This window comes from Boleophthalmus pectinirostris, unplaced genomic scaffold (genome assembly GCF_026225935.1).
Source record: "Boleophthalmus pectinirostris isolate CB_2022bp ecotype Guang Dong unplaced genomic scaffold, ASM2622593v1 HiC_scaffold_3, whole genome shotgun sequence".
Lineage (NCBI taxonomy): Eukaryota > Metazoa > Chordata > Actinopteri > Gobiiformes > Gobiidae > Boleophthalmus > Boleophthalmus pectinirostris.
The window spans coordinates 24,190,031-24,210,032 of NW_026571299.1; the positions used below are offsets into that span (position 1 = coordinate 24,190,031).

Consider the following 20,002-nt stretch of genomic DNA (forward strand, 5'->3'; position numbering starts at 1 on the left):
GGGACTAGGATAGGGTCATTCTGCCTCACTTTTAAATATACTAATAATCAATCAAAACTCTATTTATTGAATTAATTGTATTTACTGAGAATAATGTGATGTATTTATCTTAATGTGATGTATTTATCTTATTCAAATACGACGTAGTTCGCATAAAAGTGGGCGTGTTGTTACGTCGACGTAAGTGGAGCTCTTTAAGTTTCACTTTCATTGATGCGGAAGAGAAAGAGCTGCGTGACGAAGGCACACGGTGAGCTTTAGCTTCTCTGCAGACGTATGGACAATATATTTAATGCTTTCTCAGCACATTTGGATACTTTAAACTGAAGACATTTGTTTAGTGAAGTCTAAAGTGCAAGAGTAAGTGAAGAAGTCGGTGTTGTTTGTCCAGGCTGTCTGTCGAAAGTAGAGACGACGAGTTACGCATTATTGTTATGTAAATTAAAAAAATATGTTAAATGTGCTGATTATTGTGTTTAAAGGGCTGACAAAATGGCAAGCAACGTAGAAGAGGACATGGATATTGTGAGTATTTCGATCAATGCTAAAATATAGCTGTTGTTTGTTCGCTAAAGTGAAAGTAAAAGCCAATGCGATGGACATAAATATAGAAGAATAGCCTGATGCGTAATAACGTCAGTGTTTATATGTTCGTATGTAGAGTTGAATTGTTTTTATTTATTTATTTATTATTATTATTATTATTTTGTTTTTTAGGATAATGTTGACTCCAAATTTCCTGTGCCAAAACAAGCTCCCCACTCCGCAGACGTAAGTATGGACATGTTTGATGACAGGAAGAAGTGAAACTTAGACTTTAAATCTAACGCCTAAACTGAAACCTAAAGCTTAAAAAGTAGACTAAAGATTTAACTTGAAGTAATAATAATAATTAAAATGCAAAATTCTAAAAATTATATTATTATATAAAGTTATATTATTACTGTTACATTATACTTTTAATATATTTGCAGTATTGTTTTTTTTTTCTTGCTGCGTTCATGTGATTCTCGGGAACTTAGAATTCTGAGATGATATGTCAGGGTTCAAACTTCAAGCATTCATGTGCTTTTAAGTCACAAAGTCTGGATTTTGATGTTGCCCATAATAAAATCAATGAGTCTGCATATTAATGGCGTTTTAATAAAGCTAACCAGTAAGAGTCGTTGCTTTTAGTCTTCTCAAAAATTAACATACACTGTAACCCGTAAATGTGGTAATATTTAGTCAAAGAGCTCCAATGTGTTAGATCACTAGACAAATTAACTGATTTTGGTTCATCTCCACAGAGCAGTGACATTAGCTGTGGAACTCGGGCAGACGGTCTGAGATCCCGAGTTGTTTTTCTGACTTGTGCAGTGTTCATGTGGCTTTGTCAGCTCAGGAAAACATTTTCCAGAGTTCCCAAGGAGCACATGAATGCAGCATCTGTTATTGTAGAGTTGATTTTTTGTGTTTTAGGATAATGAGACCTCCACACCACCACAGCCAATACAAGTTGACGACTCTGAAGATGTGAGTATGGGCATGTTTGGTGAATAGTATAAGACTTTACCTAAAGTGTAAAAACTTTATTTATTTACTCTTTTACTCACCTGTGGATTTCTATGGAACACTCCTTGGTGAATGAGGGACTCAACATGTCTACAGCCTATTCTACTGCCAATTCCCTAATACTAGTGTAGAAGTATTAGTAGGAAAGTGCACTATGAAGCTCTTCTGGTAGAGAGCTGTGCCTAGAAGGTTCTTATCCATCTCCATTGTGGCAAGCAGGTTGTGCTATTAAGTTACAGGTCAGATTTGAGGCGACTGCACTTTAGTAAAAAATTATTTTTTGTTTATTATTTATTTATTTATTAGCAATAAACTACAACTGTAATAGCTCAGTTTAATACCATACTGTGGAACAATTCAAGCCTATCCCTCTCCTTCCCCATTGGAAACATGACAGTGCACTTTTGAGCACATCAGTAATTTCAGATTAATTAACAAGTTTCATAAAGTAGTAATGACCTGAGAAATATGAGGCAAAATAAGGCTGTACAACTCTTTTTTTATTTTTTTCAGACTGACATAAGTGTGGCAACACTGAAAGTACGTGTGACGCCGCCAGAGTTAGCTGAACCAAAAAAGTTTAAAAATACCCTCACCAAGACTCTGCAGAGCTGGGCCAATAAAAACGGAGTGAAAGGGGAGTTTACAGCCACTGAGATCTCTGCAGATGGGGCGACTGCTGTCATTTCTGTCACACCTGCAGCAGGTAAAGTGAACACAATTCATCTAATATACTTAACTGCAAAAGAAGGAAATATTTCTTGAGCTGAACAACTGCAGAGATCTATACAACAAAAGAAAAAACATGGCAAAGTGCATATGACAGTTTTTCATCTTTACTTAATCATGACTTGTTTTGGTGGCGTTGTACCTGTAATTATCATAGTTTTACATCAGTTAGGTGACAGTTTGTGAGGATAATGTTGAGAAGAAAAGCACAAAAATACAGGAAGTATTGGTGAGCTATAAAACAGCATACCCCTACCTATGTCAATAACACGAAACATTTCATCTCCAGTTCACTGATAATTTATGAGCATTTTTCTAGCTTTTTAAACATTCATTTAACAAAATAAAGATGTTATAATTTAATTTCACTTGTCTAATGATGATTACCATGCAATTTAAATATGTTTTGATCTTTGTTAACATTATGGTTGCTAGGTAACAGCTTTGTCATATGCACTTTAATAGCAACGTTCACATTATAGAATTTGGTGATGTCATAATTACAGATGATCGGAATGGGTATATATATTTCTATGGGAGATTTGCTGTTTTTGAAAGAGATACAAAATGGAAATCCACGAATTGAACCTTATATTTGTCAGGGTTTTAGTTTCAAAATATCATGGCTATTTAACTCTTTAAGTCTTTCAACTGATAATAATCATGTCTTTAGAGTTGAATAATTTGTGGAGCAAAAAAAGAACAACTTTACTTTACATTGGACTTTGTGCCAATCATGTGGATAGGTCCAGTAATTACAAAAATTACATTTGCAGTCAGACAGTTACACAGCAAATTCTACCATAGAATTCTGACCGTCTTCCAACTCAGTTTAAACCCGGGTGGGCAATTCTTTTTTCGATGGGGCCACACGAGAAGCAGAAAATATTGTGGAGACCAACATGCTTTACTCAGTTCTGCATTATATTAATTGTATTTCTTTATAAAAAGCAGTAAATAGCATTGTTTTGATGAGCTGGTCAGACTGGTTAGAGTTTATGTTATGACAAGCAATGAATCAAGCAATGAAAAAGTGAGGCTGCCTTACAAAAAAATGTTATTTAAAAAAAAAAAACACCTCTAAAATAAAAGCAATATAGCTTTAGTCCATGCATGACATCAAATTATAAAATATGTTTATTTTGTAATTCTAAATTATCTTAAACAATCAGGTCAGAGTTAGTCAAAGGGCTGTATGTGGCCCGGGAGCTGCACAATGCCCAGGTCTGGTTTAAACTCTACATGTTGTGATGTCACATGAACGCAGCCTAGTAAATGATACACAAGGCATGTTGGGACTAGATTTAAGAATTATAGATTTTAACCCCTTTTAATAATAACAATTTCAGAACTTATAATATTTAAAGTAAACGTAGGCCTAATCTAGTAATCTACAATATATTAGATGTGCATGGTTTTCTAAAGCAGAAAAAGGGTGCATATAATCTGATAATCAGAAAAGTCAGTTAAGCTAAATTGACTAGGCAGGACACACACATGCAGGAATCACTGTCAAAAATTAGCTTTTATTGTGTACTAATTGTTTTATTTTGTCCTCTTGTTAGCTCTCTCTGAGCTTCTCACACTTGGTGGGAAAACGTTAGCTACCAAAGACCAAAAAAATTTTTCCATTACACCAATTGTTGAAAATGATGTGCCCCAAACACCTCCAGTCAAGCAGAAATCTGTGAAATCTCCACAGGACCTGTCAGATGAACATCTTGTAAGTGTCACTTCCTTATTTCACTATTGGAAAAAAAAATAATAATTTGCTTTTAATTCATTTGTTTAATTCATGCTTCTAGGTGAACTCTCCTGCGGATGACAACAGTGATAACCATCTCGTGGCTTTGGGCCCTTACTGGTACATGAAGAACTTTCACGCAGACAAGATAGAATGCATCGAGAGACAAAATGGCGTCAAAATTACTGAAAATGTGGCAGTGTCCATCAAAGCTGACAAGAAAGACGCAGATCTCCAAAAGGCATCAGATGATTTCATTAAGCTGGTCCAGTCTTGCCTCAATGAATCCAGTGGTATAGTTCTCCCTCTCAAAGCAGTAGGTCCCGAAGAGTGGAAGGAAACACTGAACATCCTACAATCAACAGATGAGAAATATCAGATCACGATTTCAGATAACCAAATCAAAATTGTTGGCCCTCAGCAAACCGCCATCTATAAGTCCCTTAAACGCACCAAAATTAGCACTAATCTAACTGACGAAAAAAGAATTGATGACCACAGAAGAGGTAACGCCAAGGTTTATACCAACTCTCACAGCGAAGACCGCAGTTATCCAAATCGAAACAAAATTAAGATCAATTCAAGCATTAAAGATCCGTTTGTATGTGATGGGTTGCCAGTTGAAGAATATTACTGGGATCTAATTAAAAAACAGTACCCAAAAGAATTAGGTCGGATTGAGACCAAGTTTAATGTCTGTTTTAAAGATGCTGACAGTAAAGGCCAAAAAGTGATCAAAGTGTATTACAACAGATCTGAAGGAAATGTGCAAATGGAAAGCCACGCTATTAGAGCACTGCTGCGACTCTACCAGAAGGTGGCGACATCCCTGTTCTTGAAAAACAACGGGGCGTTTCATGATGGTGATGATGACGATGTGGAAGATCTGTACAGTGCCTCCGATGAACCGAAAGGAGCCACTGGCAAAAATGATGCACCAGATGAGAAAAGTAGCACCAATGGATTGACAGAAGGGGGCGCTGTGAAAAAACAATTTGATGCTGAAGCTAAGAAGGATGAGAAAGATGATACCTGTCCTGTGTGCTTAGATACTTTCACCAAGAAGACACAACTCAAATCTTGTAAACATGAATTTTGTGAGGAGTGTCTGGAGCGATCAGTGAAAACCCAAGGAGCCATATGTCCAGTGTGTAAAGACGTGTTTGGTAAGGTGGAAGGAGACCAGCCTCATGGGAATATGACATGGAGAAAAAGTCGCTCATCCATCCCTGGGTACGAGGGCTTTGGCAGTATAGAGATCAGCTATGACATCCCAAGTGGAATTCAGACGGTAAATTTACTTTATTGAGTGTTTATTTATATGTATATGGGAAATCGTATTGCATTAAATTAAAGGTTGTATGGAGGATTTTTTTTTGTTTCAAATTGTCAGTGAAAGTTCAAACTAGCATTGCAGCTGCAGCAGCCTTGTAATTATCATAATCAAACAAAAAGAATGAAAATCCACCAACTGTGGACATGGTGGAGCCAGATAAACATTAGTCAGTAGACGAGGCTGCATTGTTATCTATTGGCTGTTAGGTTGTCAATCAACTGACTTGCTAATGTATTGGGATTATGTGGTTTACATTCTCCTATCATGCATTCCACATACACAAGATGCTGTTTACTCAACCAACACAGTGGTTCTTAGCAGCTTTTTCGAACTGTAGTTTCCTTGCAGTTTTCACAGTTTGTTTCTATGGCAGACAATAATCCATGACATGTTTGCCACAAAAGAAAGTCTGTTTTTGAGGTCGCTGAAAGAAGAAGAAAAGGGGGAAAGGAGCAAAGCTAAACATTTGAAAAAGAATAAACAGTTGCTGTATGTCTCTTTTCTTGGAAAATCCTCTCTATAACCTTTAAATAAATAAATATGTGGACACTATGGGAAATAAGTATTAAATATTAACAAATAACTAATTAAAAATATATATATCATTTTAAAAATAAAGTCATAGTCAAAACTTTTTTTTCCAACCAAAAATAAAGTTGACCATGTAAAGATTAAGGGAGTGATGTCAAAGTGTCCAGTCAAAGATGACCTCTGTAGCCACAGCTGCCTTGGGGCAGAATGATGAGAGCGCCCCCTCCAACCACCACCAACATTCACACCATTTTCATATGAGCTCTTACCATGAGCCACTGTTGCCTGTAGTAGAGCGTGTCATATGCGCCACTGAGGTCAGCAAAAATCTATACAACAACTAGACACAATAAGTGAAAGAAATTGTCACAACTAAAAAGTTAATAAATTATATTTAAACACAACAGTGGTCTTTGTCTCTAAAGTCCATGTACTCATTTGAGATTGATGGCCTTTTGCCTCATAATACTACATTTAAAATTATCAGTAATTTAACCCTCACTATAGTGTGTCAGTACATTTAGAAAATACTTTGAATAAATAAAAATTGCATTCAGATTAATTCATGAAATTGAATTTAAATAATCTGCACTCATTTCTCTCATAAACTTTTCAGGCTAAACACCCCAGTCCTGGACAATGGTATAGTGGAATAAACAGAACAGCATATCTACCAGACAACAGAGAGGGTAACGAGGTTCTGTTTCTGCTGAGGAAAGCCTTCGACCAAAAACTCATCTTTACTGTGGGAACATCACGGACCACTGGAGCCAACAATATGGTCACATGGAACGATATTCACCACAAGACTTCTATATACGGTGGACCCCAGAGGTAAGAGATATGTGTATTTTATTTTATAGATTTTAAAAATATGACTACTGATTAAAAATACAATATCTTTCTTTGTCATTCCAGTTTTGGTTACCCTGACCCTAATTACCTGAGCAGAGTCAAAGAGGAGCTGAAGGCAAAAGGCATCAAGTGAATATTATCTTATCTTAAAGGAGCTGTACCTGATTTTATTTTATTTTTTTTTATAATTAGATGCAGACAACACACAACAGTCTTTTGTTGACCTGAAGAGCTGAAAAAACAGAGTACAGCCAATTTAAAGTAATAATCTTTGATATTATTTTGCCTCTAATAACTACAAATCACCTTATGTTATTTTTAATGAAGTACTTGTAATTTAGTTTGTAAATACAGAATTTGATTTCCTGTATTATTGTTAAAATCTTTGACCACAGTGATAAATGAAGCTTGTTCCTATTAGAGACAATCCATGTGAGAACTATCTCCTATGGATTACACAGCAGAGTGGCAATAAAGAAAAATGGCAGAGAAGGTTCAATCAGAAAGGAGAGTATAGAAAGGTGCCAAATGAAACAACTTACCTGCTGAGTTTTAGATTATATACATATTTACAGACCTATATAACATTTAATGGAAATGGGGAATGTAAGAGTTTAGCATGTTTAGGAGCTTATATATACAAATATTAAGGTTAAGGTTTACTTCATTGCTACAAGATAGATTTTTTTGTGTGTCTGTAGACTAGTCATGCTACTATTGGCCCATAGGATATACGGCCAGTTCTTAAAGCCACAGTATGTAACTTTTCAGCCAAAAATAGACCAAATTAAAAGCACGATTTGTTATTTTTTTCTTGTTGCACCCAAAAAAACATAACAAAAGCACAAGTTCTTGCTATGGACGGGCTTGCATCTCCACAAACCTGACTTCTTATTTGGCCTTTTGCATGTTACCATGGAAATGTTTTGGCTGTAGAGTTGTTAAGTGATGATGTCATTTCCGGGTCCAACCAGTAACTTTACAGATTTTCACCTTTGTTTTTGTTTTTATTCATCAAACAAGAGACAGTTAATAGTGTTGTAGTGCTCCTCGGCCTTGAGACAGTTTTTTTGCGGTCTTGGTCTCGTTTCGGACTTGAAGGCGTTTGGACTCGGTCTTGTCTCAGTCTTGAGGTCTCACCTTCGACGAGTGATAAAATGGAGCCAGATTTATAAACTGGACTGGTCTTGGTCTCGATTAGTGACTACAACACTAACAGTTATCTTTCAAAAGTGTATGTTTAACCACAAATGTTGTCAAATATGCAAATAATAATTGATCATATCATAGTGTTACCAGTGTGTATATCTCACTAACACTAACTTATCTCACCCTCCCTCAACCGCAGATCCCTGCTTACTGTTTAAGCTTCAAATTACTGCAATCTCTTTTTAACTTGAAATGTGCTGTCTCTAAAAAAAAAAAAATCTGTAAATTATAAAGGTGTATTGTTTTCAAATAGGTGATGGATCCGGAAGTGACGTCACTCTGAACAACTCTGTGCTCTTCCACAATATGGCATAAAACATATTTATCTCCATGCAGAATGTTCCGTAGTATGGTTTTAACTTTCTATTTCCATGGATTTATCAATTGGCCACCTCCTGGAAATTACATACTGTTCCTTTAAAACTGATTACTTTAAGTACCTGGAATCAGAGGTGGGACTTGCAAGTCGTGATTTGGACTTGATTTTGTAAGACTTGTGTTATTATTTTAGGACTTGAGACTTGACTTGATAAAATGGACTAAGACTTGGGACTTGACTCGGACTTGAGGCCTGTGACTTGAGAACACTTAATGCTTCTCCTAAAAAATATGTTTTAGAAAATACTCTTCTCTTTACAGCTGATAAATGCATAGCTGAATTTTACAGGAACAAACTGGAACATGTCCCTCCCACTTCTGTTTGTTACTTTGGATGGAACTGAAGTACTTTGATATGTATCCTCAAATGTACTACAGTAATATACAGTACAATACAGTAAAACAGAGGGAACTACGTAGAAAATGATCCTTCCATTTCCGTGCAGACTACGTGACAAAATAAATTATTAAAACTTTTACATCTGAATTCTTTGTGTTCTGACTGTAATGATTCACACTAAGATCTTGTCAAGACATTTAAAAAGGAAATATTAGCATTTGCACAACTCACTCAATACTCAATACAATGTGTAAATATACCAGGACATTTTAAGTACAATTTAATTTAAAATTGATATGAACGTAAAAAAAAAACAACTAAGCTTTGATTTAAAGACTTGAAATGACTTGATTCTCAAAACAGAGGACTTGGATTTGACTTGGACTTATGGGCCAGTGACTCGAGACTCGACTTGGACTTGCCTGTATTTGACTTGGGACTTAACTTGGACTTGAGGTCAAAGACTTGAGACTTACTTGAGACTTGCAAAACAACGACTTGGTCCCACCTCTGCCTGGAATGAAACGTTTGTGGTTTTTACTTTACAGTTGATTTGCACTTTCTGTTTCTCCATAAATGTATCCATGGATGATAATGTGCTGTCTTTAAACGAATGAATAAAACACAATGAACCTTTTTTCTGTACAATTTTAAAACTTTATTTATAACAATATCTGTTTCAGTTTGTAAAGTAGCGAATGAAAGAATACGTTTTTTCCAGGAGAAAGTCTGCGCCTCCATGCATCGTGTACTACAAAAGCTATGTGTCAGATCTGGTTAAAAAACACAAGGACTGGTCAGAAACAAGTCTCAAATGCATGTACGATTCTTTAAAATGATTGTACTTTTCATTAGACTAAAGACAGATTGAAAATAAGACACGTAGCCACAAAAATAAACTTACTTAAGGTACATTGTGTGTGGTGGTATCCATCACATGCATTTAAATATGGCTGATGGTTTTCTAGGTTGGGTTCACATGATGTCATAGTTAAACATGGAGCTGGAGGACAAGTCAGGGTCAATCTATGGTGGAATCTGTTGTTTTTACTGCTAAAATGTAATATTTGTTGACATAGTTTATGGTTCTGTAAGTAGTGAGACTATCCACGTGAAACAAAAACTGGTACAAAGTTCACCATCTATGAAATAAGATAAGATTATAATGAAGCTATCAGAGAAATATTAGAGATCGTTGGAGTGGTTCGAAAGCCTTTTTGCATTTTTGCTTGGATGAGAGACCAGGTGATCACCACTGATTATGTAGTGGAAGAAAAATGTATAAAACACTCAGTGGCGAAGTTAGCAATTTGGGGGCCCTAGGCGAACTTGAATTTGGGGCCCTCACTTAAAAAAAAAAAATATATATATATATATATATATATTATTTATTTATTTATTTATTGTCTGTTCTTCCCATCATTCTTGAGACAAGCACATCTCCATTTATTTGAATTTTGGTGAACTGGAAATTTGTTTTATTAGTTTGGTCGGTTCTACTAGACCAGGGGTGTCAAACATACTTCTGGCCCTCAAAGACCTTTAATCTGGCCCTTGGCTGAGTTTCTACGAAAATATTTTAATTATATTTTCTATTAAAATATTGTTAATTTTCTGTGGTGCTTAGCACAGCAGCGTCTCCAGCGTCTCTGTACGTGGCCCCTCCCACCAGAGCAGCACAAATGAAGACTTGTCTCTTTCCAAACGCTCTTAAAGGACGATTGTTTTGACTGTTGATCGTGACACCCTCATCAACAAAATGTCCAACATGAGACTGCAGGATTTTCCAAGAAAAATTGACTTTTTCCTATTTGCAAACAAGTTCATGTTAAAACATTGTGTTGAAATTGCATTTTTCATCAATTCATCAATTCAGTTCATCAATTAAAAGAGATTTCTGTAATAGATTTGCATTTCTCTGCACAAATATTTGAACTTATTGTTATTTTTGGGGTTTATATGCTATGAGTTTTCTGATCCGGCCCCTTTGGGATCAAAGTAGGTTAGATACGTCCCCCGGACCAAAATGAGTTTGACATCCCCGAACTAGAACTACTACTCTAGCAGAACTGAAAGTAGTTTTATTTTTTTGCTTGTACAGTATAATTTTAGTTTACATCATTACATCTGATTATTTTTCTTATGATTAATGTTTAAAAGTAAAACTACTCTCATTTAATGTTATATTGAGAGAAAATCTAATTGCTCTGAGGTCTCGGTCATTAGTGGCATTGAGGGCAATTGTTAGGGCCCCCTCCAGGTTTGGGGGCCCCTAGAAAGCCACCTACTTTTGCCAGATGGTAGCGCCACCTCTGCAATCACTATACAAATCCAATGCGTTATTCCTTGTAAGTTCAATATGGAAATTTGTGGATTTTCTGTTCTATAATTTCTTCCAAAAACAGTGAATCTCCCATAGATTTACATAAACCCTGCCCTCCATCTGAAATTACGACATCAGCTTCTCAAATGCCGTGAACGCAACCTATGTTCACAATAAGCAGCATTTTTGGGACACAGAGGCTAAGGACACACAGAGCGACCACAATGGTAGCAGTTTAGCAGCAGCAGACCACACAAAACAGGGAAATACACAGGGCTGCACAAAACACCGCACTTGTCAAATCTCTATACCGGCAAATGCAGTACTCGATAATATTATTCTCACAAGAAACTCAAAATACTGCGATTATCCTACGCGTTTTCATCAACTGTCCAAATAATTTTTGCATTGTGTGTATTAAAATCTCAAACTTGATTTCGATACTAAGGAATGGGAATGTACTAGTCTATGTAGTTTTTATACTTATACTAGTATTGATACCTGCTCAAATGCTACTAGTTTTAGAATCGATTAGTATCTGATTTTCGATACTTTTAACAACCCTATAAGACACAGTTTTGACAAGACTTAATACGTATTTTGAGTTTAATATTTAATTCATGTTCAAAATATTGCAACGTTCAGCTTTTCTATCGTCTATTTTTAACCTTGTGCAGCCCAAAAACACAACATCAACAAAGTAATGCACTTAATACAGAATTGTGGACAAAATTTCAAAATCGAACCACAAATTTTGGCAGGAAAAAAACCACAAAAGAACAATTCATAGTGAACTCTCTTCCTCCGATTTGAACACAATTGCAACTTGCCTTTGGAGGAAGACACTTTATAGGCAACTGAACGGTGCGACATTGTACCGTACCCTCTATGGCCCTGTATGTTTTATAGGTTGGGTTCACATGACGACGTTGGAAAATTCAAAACTGACAATATTTTAAAACTGTTGGAGCTAGAGGACAGGTCAGAAATCTATGGTAGAGTTTGCTGTTTAACGAACTAACAAAATGCAGATGTTTTGACCTGGTTCATGCAGAAATTGTTATTTTCGGAATACTTTTCTAGCAGCATACATTTACTCCTCTAATCTTATTACTGAAGTACTCTTACTTGAGTAAAAGTTGTGCTTCCTCTTCCCACTGTGAGTAAGTCTACAAATGACAAAAGAGTTACGTTGACAATATGAAATGATTTGAACGTTTGTGTGAACATTTGTCTAATTTTTGTGTTTGAAAATACCAGATTTTTAGCATTATTTAACGTTTTATCCTTCCAATTACATTCACTTCAAGTTATAAATAAGATGTTATGTCCCAAAAGTTACTCTTACATTAATACTTTTTCACTTACTTTACTTTTTCACTCTTACTTTTCAGTTTCTTGGACCACTACGTCTTGTACTTCTATTTGAGTAGTATTATTTTGAACGCAACTCTTCAGAAAGTTAGGTTCAAAAAAAGTTATGTTAAAAAAGAAACACTCTTAATGTTACTCTTCAGTTGTTTTTATTAAGTTCAGTTTTGGCTACTCTCTTCCATCAGTAAAAAGCGTCGCAATTTACAAATGAAACATTGAGTTTAGCTGAAAGAATTTAAGCTATTACTTTAATATGGTAAATGAGTGGAGCCAATCCATAAAAAAACAAACATTTTCTGTTATGTGATCAATTACAAAGCCGTGAATTGCCCTGCCCTCCGTCTGAAATCGTAACTTTTCCAATCTGACTTTTAAAATGCCGTGAACGCAACCTATCGCCGGACCGTGAACTTCTCATCATCTCCGAGTGGAATGTTTAACGCAACATTTCTTCAATAAAAAATTCAAAGTGCCTCATTCTTTTCACTTAACACGTAACACTGTCAAACAAAGTGATAAACACAAATACCTGCTTTACATATCACAGCGCGGGGCCCGCAACTCCACACTGGCTAATCTGTGCAAGGAAGACACAACTAGGACATTGGTCTCTGAGAAAAACAAACAATAGATACATGGGAAGGTAAATACTGTGAAGGAGAGAGGGCTGGGTGATGCAATGAAGTTCATACAGAAACCATTTTGATTTGAATTTCCATAAACATGACTTATTGGTGTCCCCAGATACAAGGAAAACATCTGATTTTGACTAATAACGTCTGTGATGCTGGTTTGTTCTTAATTACAAAAACATTGGAGATACATTAAAATGTTTTGTTTTGGTTCTTAAGATTATTAATGCTATACTGTGGAACATTTCGGGCAAAAGAACTCCATGGGCACAAGCAGGTGGTGGAATTTCAATTAAATTCAATAAAAAATATATATATATAAAAAAAAGTGTATAAAAGGTCTACCATTCGGTCTTTTGAATTTCAGTTAAGAACGAAAAATAATAAAATGGGAAAACAGTTTATTTCATTATTTAGTTTTAGTGTTAAACAAAAAACAGATTTCAACTTCTGTTTCCGGTATTTAATTTAAAGTTTATTTCATATAACACCAATCAAAATACAGTCTCAGTGCCTATTTCAATTTTGATATTTTATTCTCTCTGGTTTATTTGCCCCAGAAGTTATACACATATGAATTCAGAGTCACTGAACAAAGGAGAGTTTATTTCTGCTTCGTGTTTTTTGTCATGGAGTTCAACGGTGACTTTCTAAGATGCAAAAGTAAAAGCATCGCTATAAAGAAGAAACATGTTTGTCCATAAAACTGCAAACTATTTTCAGGTAAATCCTTCTAGCAGCAGAACTTCCGGGGCATAAACCAGAGAATAAAATATCAAAATTAAAATAGACACTGAGACTGTTTTTTGATTGGTGTTATTTGAAATAAACTTTAAATTAAATACTGGAAATAGAGGTTGAAATCAGTTTTTTTGTTTGACACTAAAGTGGAATGGTTAATGGTCACATTTTTCTATAGCGCTTCTCCACCTACAAGGCTCTCAAAGTGCTTTACAACAAGAAACCACTCACCTGTTCACACACCAGTGTACACAGACACTGGGAGCAAGGTGGGTTAAGTGTCTTGCCCAAGGACCCAATGACAGCATTCATCTGTGGGAGCTGGAACCACACCAGTCAACCTGTGGGTCAGTGGATCTGACCGCACAACCCATGTTTATGTCGAGATTCAAACCGCCAACCTTCAGATCAGTGGACGAACGCTCGACCAACTGAGCCTCTGCCGCAAACTGTTTTCCTATTTTATTTTTTGTTTGTTTTGTTGAAATTCAAATGAACAAATGGTACACGGACCAAATACGCATAGTAACGAAAATGTAAGTAAAAAGTACCGATTAAGATGTGAAAAAGTACCTTATTCAATTCAAATGCTAGTACACACTGCTTCTCTGTACCTTTGTCTGAAGTGTAAAAATAGTCTTAAATATACAACCTTATATTCCCTGGGTCTTACGGTAGTTACAGATGGAAAATATAGTATTTTGTGTATTTGTAAGAAGTAAAACTTAAAAATTGGACAAAAAAAAAAAAACACATCACCCAGCCCTGAATGTTTTATCCGGTATTGACAATTTACATCTTATATTAGCAAATCTATCCCACAAAATTCGAAAAGAAAGAAACACGTACCAACCTTTTGACTTTTCCTGCTTAAATTCAGACAACACACAAGACTTGGCACTGGTGAGATGGAACAATGTCTGTTTTTCTTCTATACAATTCATACAAAAATAAAAATTGTGTAACGGTCGCTCCCATGACTGCACATCGTTTCTGATTTCTCTCTCCTCGTGTGCACAGAGGTAGTGGCTATTTAGGTAAAGGGTGAAAGGGAGAAGTGAAAATTAAAAATCTCTCTCATAGAAAATGTTATTCGTTTTTGACCAGAGGAAAAGATCTCAAAAGAACAAAATATAATACTGCAATCACATACAAAAGTAGTCCTTCATTTTGTACATTTTTACAGTGTTCACACTTGATTGGATGTGGTTGTATTGGTCTAAAGGCATTGAAAGAGATGGGAGGGGGCAGTCTTTAGGATAGGGGGTCCATGAGCGGCTCTTCGTCTCCGCGGGACAGGAGCTCCTTCTTCTCGTCGGTGCTCGCCAAAGAGTTCCTGCTGTTGTGGGCTCCCATGTAGAGAGTGGCGTACACCGGGTTTGTGAAGTTTGTCGGCTGCGAACATAGAAAATATTGTTAGAAGTGAACAGAGAGATTACAAGAGATTACTTTCTTACGCAAAATTGAATCTTGTGAGCGTTAAGTCAGGTTGTAATGTTGTTACCTCATGAAAACCAGAGCTGGAGTTGAGTTTTGTTTCATTCACACATGTTTGAGTAGCTCTTATTATTAGTCTGTCTACATCTCCAACACTCAAGATGCTTTGTTTCACCTTACGATGTCATGCACTTTTACCTTTAGTTCAGTAGAGATTGGCAATTCCATGTGCACAATGTGAACAATGTTTTCAGTTTGGGAGAAGAACTCAGCCTGCAGGTTTGTGAGTTAAACATGTGTGAATGAAACAAAACATAAGTCCAGGTCTGTTTGTGATGAGGAAACTATACTGGGCCAAAAAAGAAATGCACGTTTTTGTTATTATTGTGGTGATTCAAAATTGCCCCTAACTGTACATGTTGGGCCTATTACTGTAATCAAAGAAGGAGCACGATCTCTGGACATCAGTAGAGATTTGCTACGTTTGACTGATTCCACACAATGGCTGACTTTAGATTTCCAAACAGCGAATCGGACAACAATATTGCACACAAAAGTTGTGAAGAATCACTCTTAGTGGAGTCTTGCATCAGAAAACCAAGTTTTGGAGCTCAGAATCCACGGTAACATCATGCCACGGTTGTCTGATCTGGAGAGGGGTCGTGCTATCAGTGTGCTGGATGCGGGGATGTGTATCCGAGAAGCGGCTGCAGCTCTCCATGTACAGTACCATATCCCGTCTGAGGACTCAGTACATGGATACAGGAAGTATAGCAGACCGTCTGCGTAGTGGCAGACAACGCGTCACAACGTGCGACACTTGTGGAAGAATGGAGAAGGATGCCACAGTTCTGCATTCGACGCCTAGTACAGTCCATGAGAAGGAGGGTCCTGGCTTGTGTTGCAGCTGGGGAGGCCATACACGCTACTGACCATTTTTCTGCCTTTTTTCAACATTGTTATTATAAATATATATATAAATATATATATTAAAACACTATACAAATAGAACTTGTGTTTCTTTTTTGGCCAAGTATATATTATGACATAGATGAGAAAACAGCGTCACATGGACCTTTTAGACTAACATGAGGATATAGCGGTGGTTCTAGAGCCTACATCAGAGAGAAAAATCTGGACTTTAACAAGATGTGAGTTAATGACTTTTTCCATCTGCAGCATCCATATGGTTTTAACGAGGGATGTAAATATCCAAATCTTATGATACAAACTGTATTATAATACTGTTGGGAAGTGCAAAAGAAGAGAGAGATATGCACTGCAGTTCTTTGAAGCTCCCAGATTTTTACTTCAAGTCTGAAGAAGAGCTTGACCTGAAACATCACATTGTGGTGTCATTGAAATAAAAATGTTGGAACTTCAAAGAACTGCAGTGTGGATCTCTTTCTTCTTTTACACAATTTTTGTTTTTGGATCCAGCACACAGTTGCAATTTTTGTTGGATGTGCATGTCTCTAACAATACTGTTGGGAGGTGTCATGGTAAAAAAAACAAAAAAAAAAAGATAAAATAGAAAATGAAGGAATTGCCTGCAAGCATAGATAAAAGGTTATCTTTGACCACTCCAGGACGAATCAGGGATTACACCATTATTTTTGTGCTATAGTTACTATCACAGGCTAAACTATGGCCCAAGAAGCCAAACGTGGATCAGATCAATTTTTGTTGGCTCAGGCTTCCTGGGGTATTGGCACAGATGATGGTTGGTGCTACTTTTTATTGGAAATTTTGGTCATTCTACCACAATAAACCTAATATCTCACTGCACTGTGACACAGACTTTAGATAATCCAAATAAGATTCCAAATAATTTCCCTTGTGGATCAACAAAGTTTGTCTAAATCTAAGTCTAAGTCAAAGATGAATGTCCTAGGTCTTTCAAAATGTACAATGGCTGTTAAAGCAGTTAAATGAATGACTCGCTGTATCGCTGTATGTCCCTGCTTATATGTCCCTCTGTGAAAAAAGTCTGGACAGCCCTGTTCTAGAGAATCCAAAGATCCCATGTCCCAAGATCTTCATGTCAGGTTTAAATAAGCTTCTCTATTTTTATACATTTGATGTTGAACTTTAACTATATAATTATGAACAAATCATTTAGTACAACTGAGGCAGAGGGTATGTCCTGTCAGTTATCATTGTGCTTTGTTACATCTTAACAGTTGTTACCTTGTCTGGGTCGAGGGTGAAGTCTGCGTCCAGTAGCTCTCCTGCGTCGTCGTCCGGCTCGCCCTCGTAGATCTTGTAGGCGGGGTTTCCGATCTCCACGTTCATGGCTCCGTTGGTCATCCTCTGGTGCTGGAAGCCCTTGGCCCTGGACAAACACATCAGACACATAAACGTACAACAGTGAGTTCTCTGTGTTATTCATATGAAGTGTCACATGACTCTGACCACCACGGCAGCTGAAGAAACGAGAGCAAACAACAACAACAAACCCAGCATTTACACAGCAGTCCTCTATCAGAGCTGCTCTCATTTATATTTTACTGATGATTCCTGAGCTGTATCAGAACAAGTAGAAGAGCACATAGACCAGTATACACCCATGGACAGTGTTGGGGAGTAACAGATTACATGTACCGGAGTTAAGTAATCAGAGTACAAATTATGAGTAACTGTATTCGGTTACTGTTACTGTTTCAATGAGTGGTAATTGGATTACAGTTACTTTGTTGAAATAAATGGATTACACAGCGGTATTTTCCTGTTTTCTTCCCCCTTTTTAAATTTTTTTTCTGGTAATTCCACTCATTGCCGGAAACTAAACCAGGTTTAAACCAGGTCTAAACCAGGACTAAAACCAGCTCTAAACTAGATCTAAAGAAGATCTAAACCAGGTCTATACCAGGTCTAAACCAGGGCTAAACCGGGACTAAAGCCAGGTCTAAACCAGGTCTAAATCAGGACTAAAAGAAGCTCTAAACTAGATCTAAACAAGATCTAAACCAGGTCTAAACCAGGACTAAAACCAGGTCTAAACCAGGTCTAAACCAGGTCTAAACCAGGACTAAACCGGGACTAAAACCAGGACTAAACCAGGTCTAAACCAGGACTAAAACCAGCTCTAAACTAGATCTAAAAAAGATCTAAACCAGGTCTAAACCAGGTCTAAACCAGGACTAAACCAGGACTAAAACCAGGTCTAAACCAGGTCTAAACCAGGACTAAACCCGGACTAAAACCAGGACTAAAACCAGGTCTAAACCAGGATTAAACCAGGACTAAACCGGGATTAAAACAAGATTTAACAGGACTAAATCATGCTGCGTGGCCGTGTCTCCTCCTCTTCTATCAATAATATTTTTAATTTGGTAAAGTCTGGGCTTTTTATTTTCTTTTAGCAGACAAAACATCTTATGTTACGATATCTGAGTCTTTGCTTCTCTACAGCAAATCAAGTAATCCAAAGTATTCAGATTACGTTACTCACTTTGAGTAATTTAATGGATTATGTTACAAACTACGTTCTGGGGTATGTAATCTGTAATCTGTAGGGGAATACATTTTAAAAGTAACCTTCCCAACACTGCCCATGGACCACTATGAATCTACTGGACCACTGAGGATTACACACATATAAGACATGTTGAAATGTTGAAAATCACATTCTATTGTCTAAATAAAGAGTATTTTTTATTCTCATCATGATATTGAGTATCTATTATCATTAAAGAACCACAGTTTTACATGTACTTGATCCAGTTAGGACACTTGTCATCATGTATTATAAATGCTGGGTTTATAAATGCATTCTCAGCCCTGATCAGTCCCATTATATACCACAGTACGAGTCACAGCACAGTACAGAACACTACCACACTATATGGAAAACAATAACTGCAATGGTTCAACAGCTTTGCCTGTTAAAAAGATGCACTATGGAACTTTTCAGGTACAAAAACCCACCACCTGCTTGTCTCCAACATGTGGCGGACCCTTCAACAGAAAGTTACATAGCGCAACTTTAAATACACAGACAGATCTATTTGTTGTTGAATAGATCCGAACACATCACAGGGCCAACGGAAGCCACAACCCGGGTCACCACGGCAACACTGCACAGCCAGCACCACAACAGCTGAAATATACACTCATATGTAAACAGGAATATGCAGTCATATGTGAATGAGAACATGGAGGGCACAGTAGAATCCTGCTTAGAGTTACCCCAAACGTTTAGAGCCAGTTTTTCCCAGTCGGCTAGACCTGAGGAGCAGAGGAAAGTAAGTTACAGAGGAGAGAGGGAGGAGGCCTCCACCCACACCTGCACAACCTGACCACATGACCAGAAAATAAACCCAGAAGGATGAAACATCTCTAAAAGAGACCACCCAGTGCTGACTGGACCCTAGATGCTCCTCCTGTGCCATCATCCTGTTCTGTGGACCCAGATCCTCCCCTTCCCTCACCTGGCTGGAGGATCCCTCCCCTGTCCTGGATGAACCCTTCCTTGTCCTGGTGCACCCCCTCTGGCCCTTACAGTGGGCTCTGTTTCTACAGACTTGAACTTTATCTGCAGATGGATGCAGATCAGTCCTGGACACTTCTGCAGCCTGCCTGTCCATGGGAGTAGATTTCTCCTTCACTGTGGTTTTCCTTGAGGCTTCTCTTTCTTTTTTTATTTCTTTGCTGAGAAGGAGGGTCTAAGGACATTGAAGTTCTGGGACAGTTCTCCATTTGCTTGTTTTTATGAATGTTGGATAATGTGCTTGTCTGTAATTGACAAATGTCTGTTTCATTGTTGAGAGGCACCTGTGATTTTGGGCTTAATAAAATACATTTATAAAGGAAGTGT

At 37.1% G+C, this 20,002-nt stretch overlaps 2 protein-coding genes across 5 annotated transcripts in view; one reads left to right on the forward strand and one right to left on the reverse strand.

Moving 5' to 3' along the window:
- The first annotated feature begins 198 nt into the window (after nt 1-198).
- LOC110171288 (uncharacterized) lies at nt 199-9,313 on the forward strand. 4 transcript variants are annotated; one of them, XM_055160389.1, is made up of 10 exons: nt 199-250; nt 483-525; nt 718-771; nt 1,462-1,515; nt 2,068-2,260; nt 3,849-4,006; nt 4,089-5,318; nt 6,511-6,728; nt 6,813-6,871; nt 6,942-9,313. In XM_055160389.1, exons 2-10 carry the CDS (start codon nt 493-495, stop codon nt 6,983-6,985), a joined length of 2,043 nt encoding a protein of 680 aa, XP_055016364.1. In that variant the 5' UTR covers nt 199-250; nt 483-492; the 3' UTR covers nt 6,986-9,313. The 4 variants fall into 4 exon arrangements, with proteins under 4 accessions (XP_055016364.1, XP_055016363.1, XP_055016365.1 ...); XM_055160388.1 differs by having other exon boundaries at nt 211-360; XM_055160390.1 differs by having other exon boundaries at nt 211-360; nt 6,813-6,864.
- A 4,525-nt stretch (nt 9,314-13,838) lies between these two features.
- LOC110171260 (low-density lipoprotein receptor-related protein 1-like) overlaps nt 13,839-20,002 on the reverse strand; it is a 363,394-nt gene continuing 357,230 nt past the window's right edge. Inside the window, exons 88-89 of the mRNA XM_055160387.1 lie at nt 17,374-17,518; nt 13,839-15,141 (exon numbers count right to left, since the gene is read on the reverse strand). Of these exons, the coding sequence (XP_055016362.1) occupies nt 15,001-15,141; nt 17,374-17,518 (286 nt within the window). The 3' untranslated portion in view covers nt 13,839-15,000. The remainder of the gene's footprint in view (nt 15,142-17,373; nt 17,519-20,002) is intronic.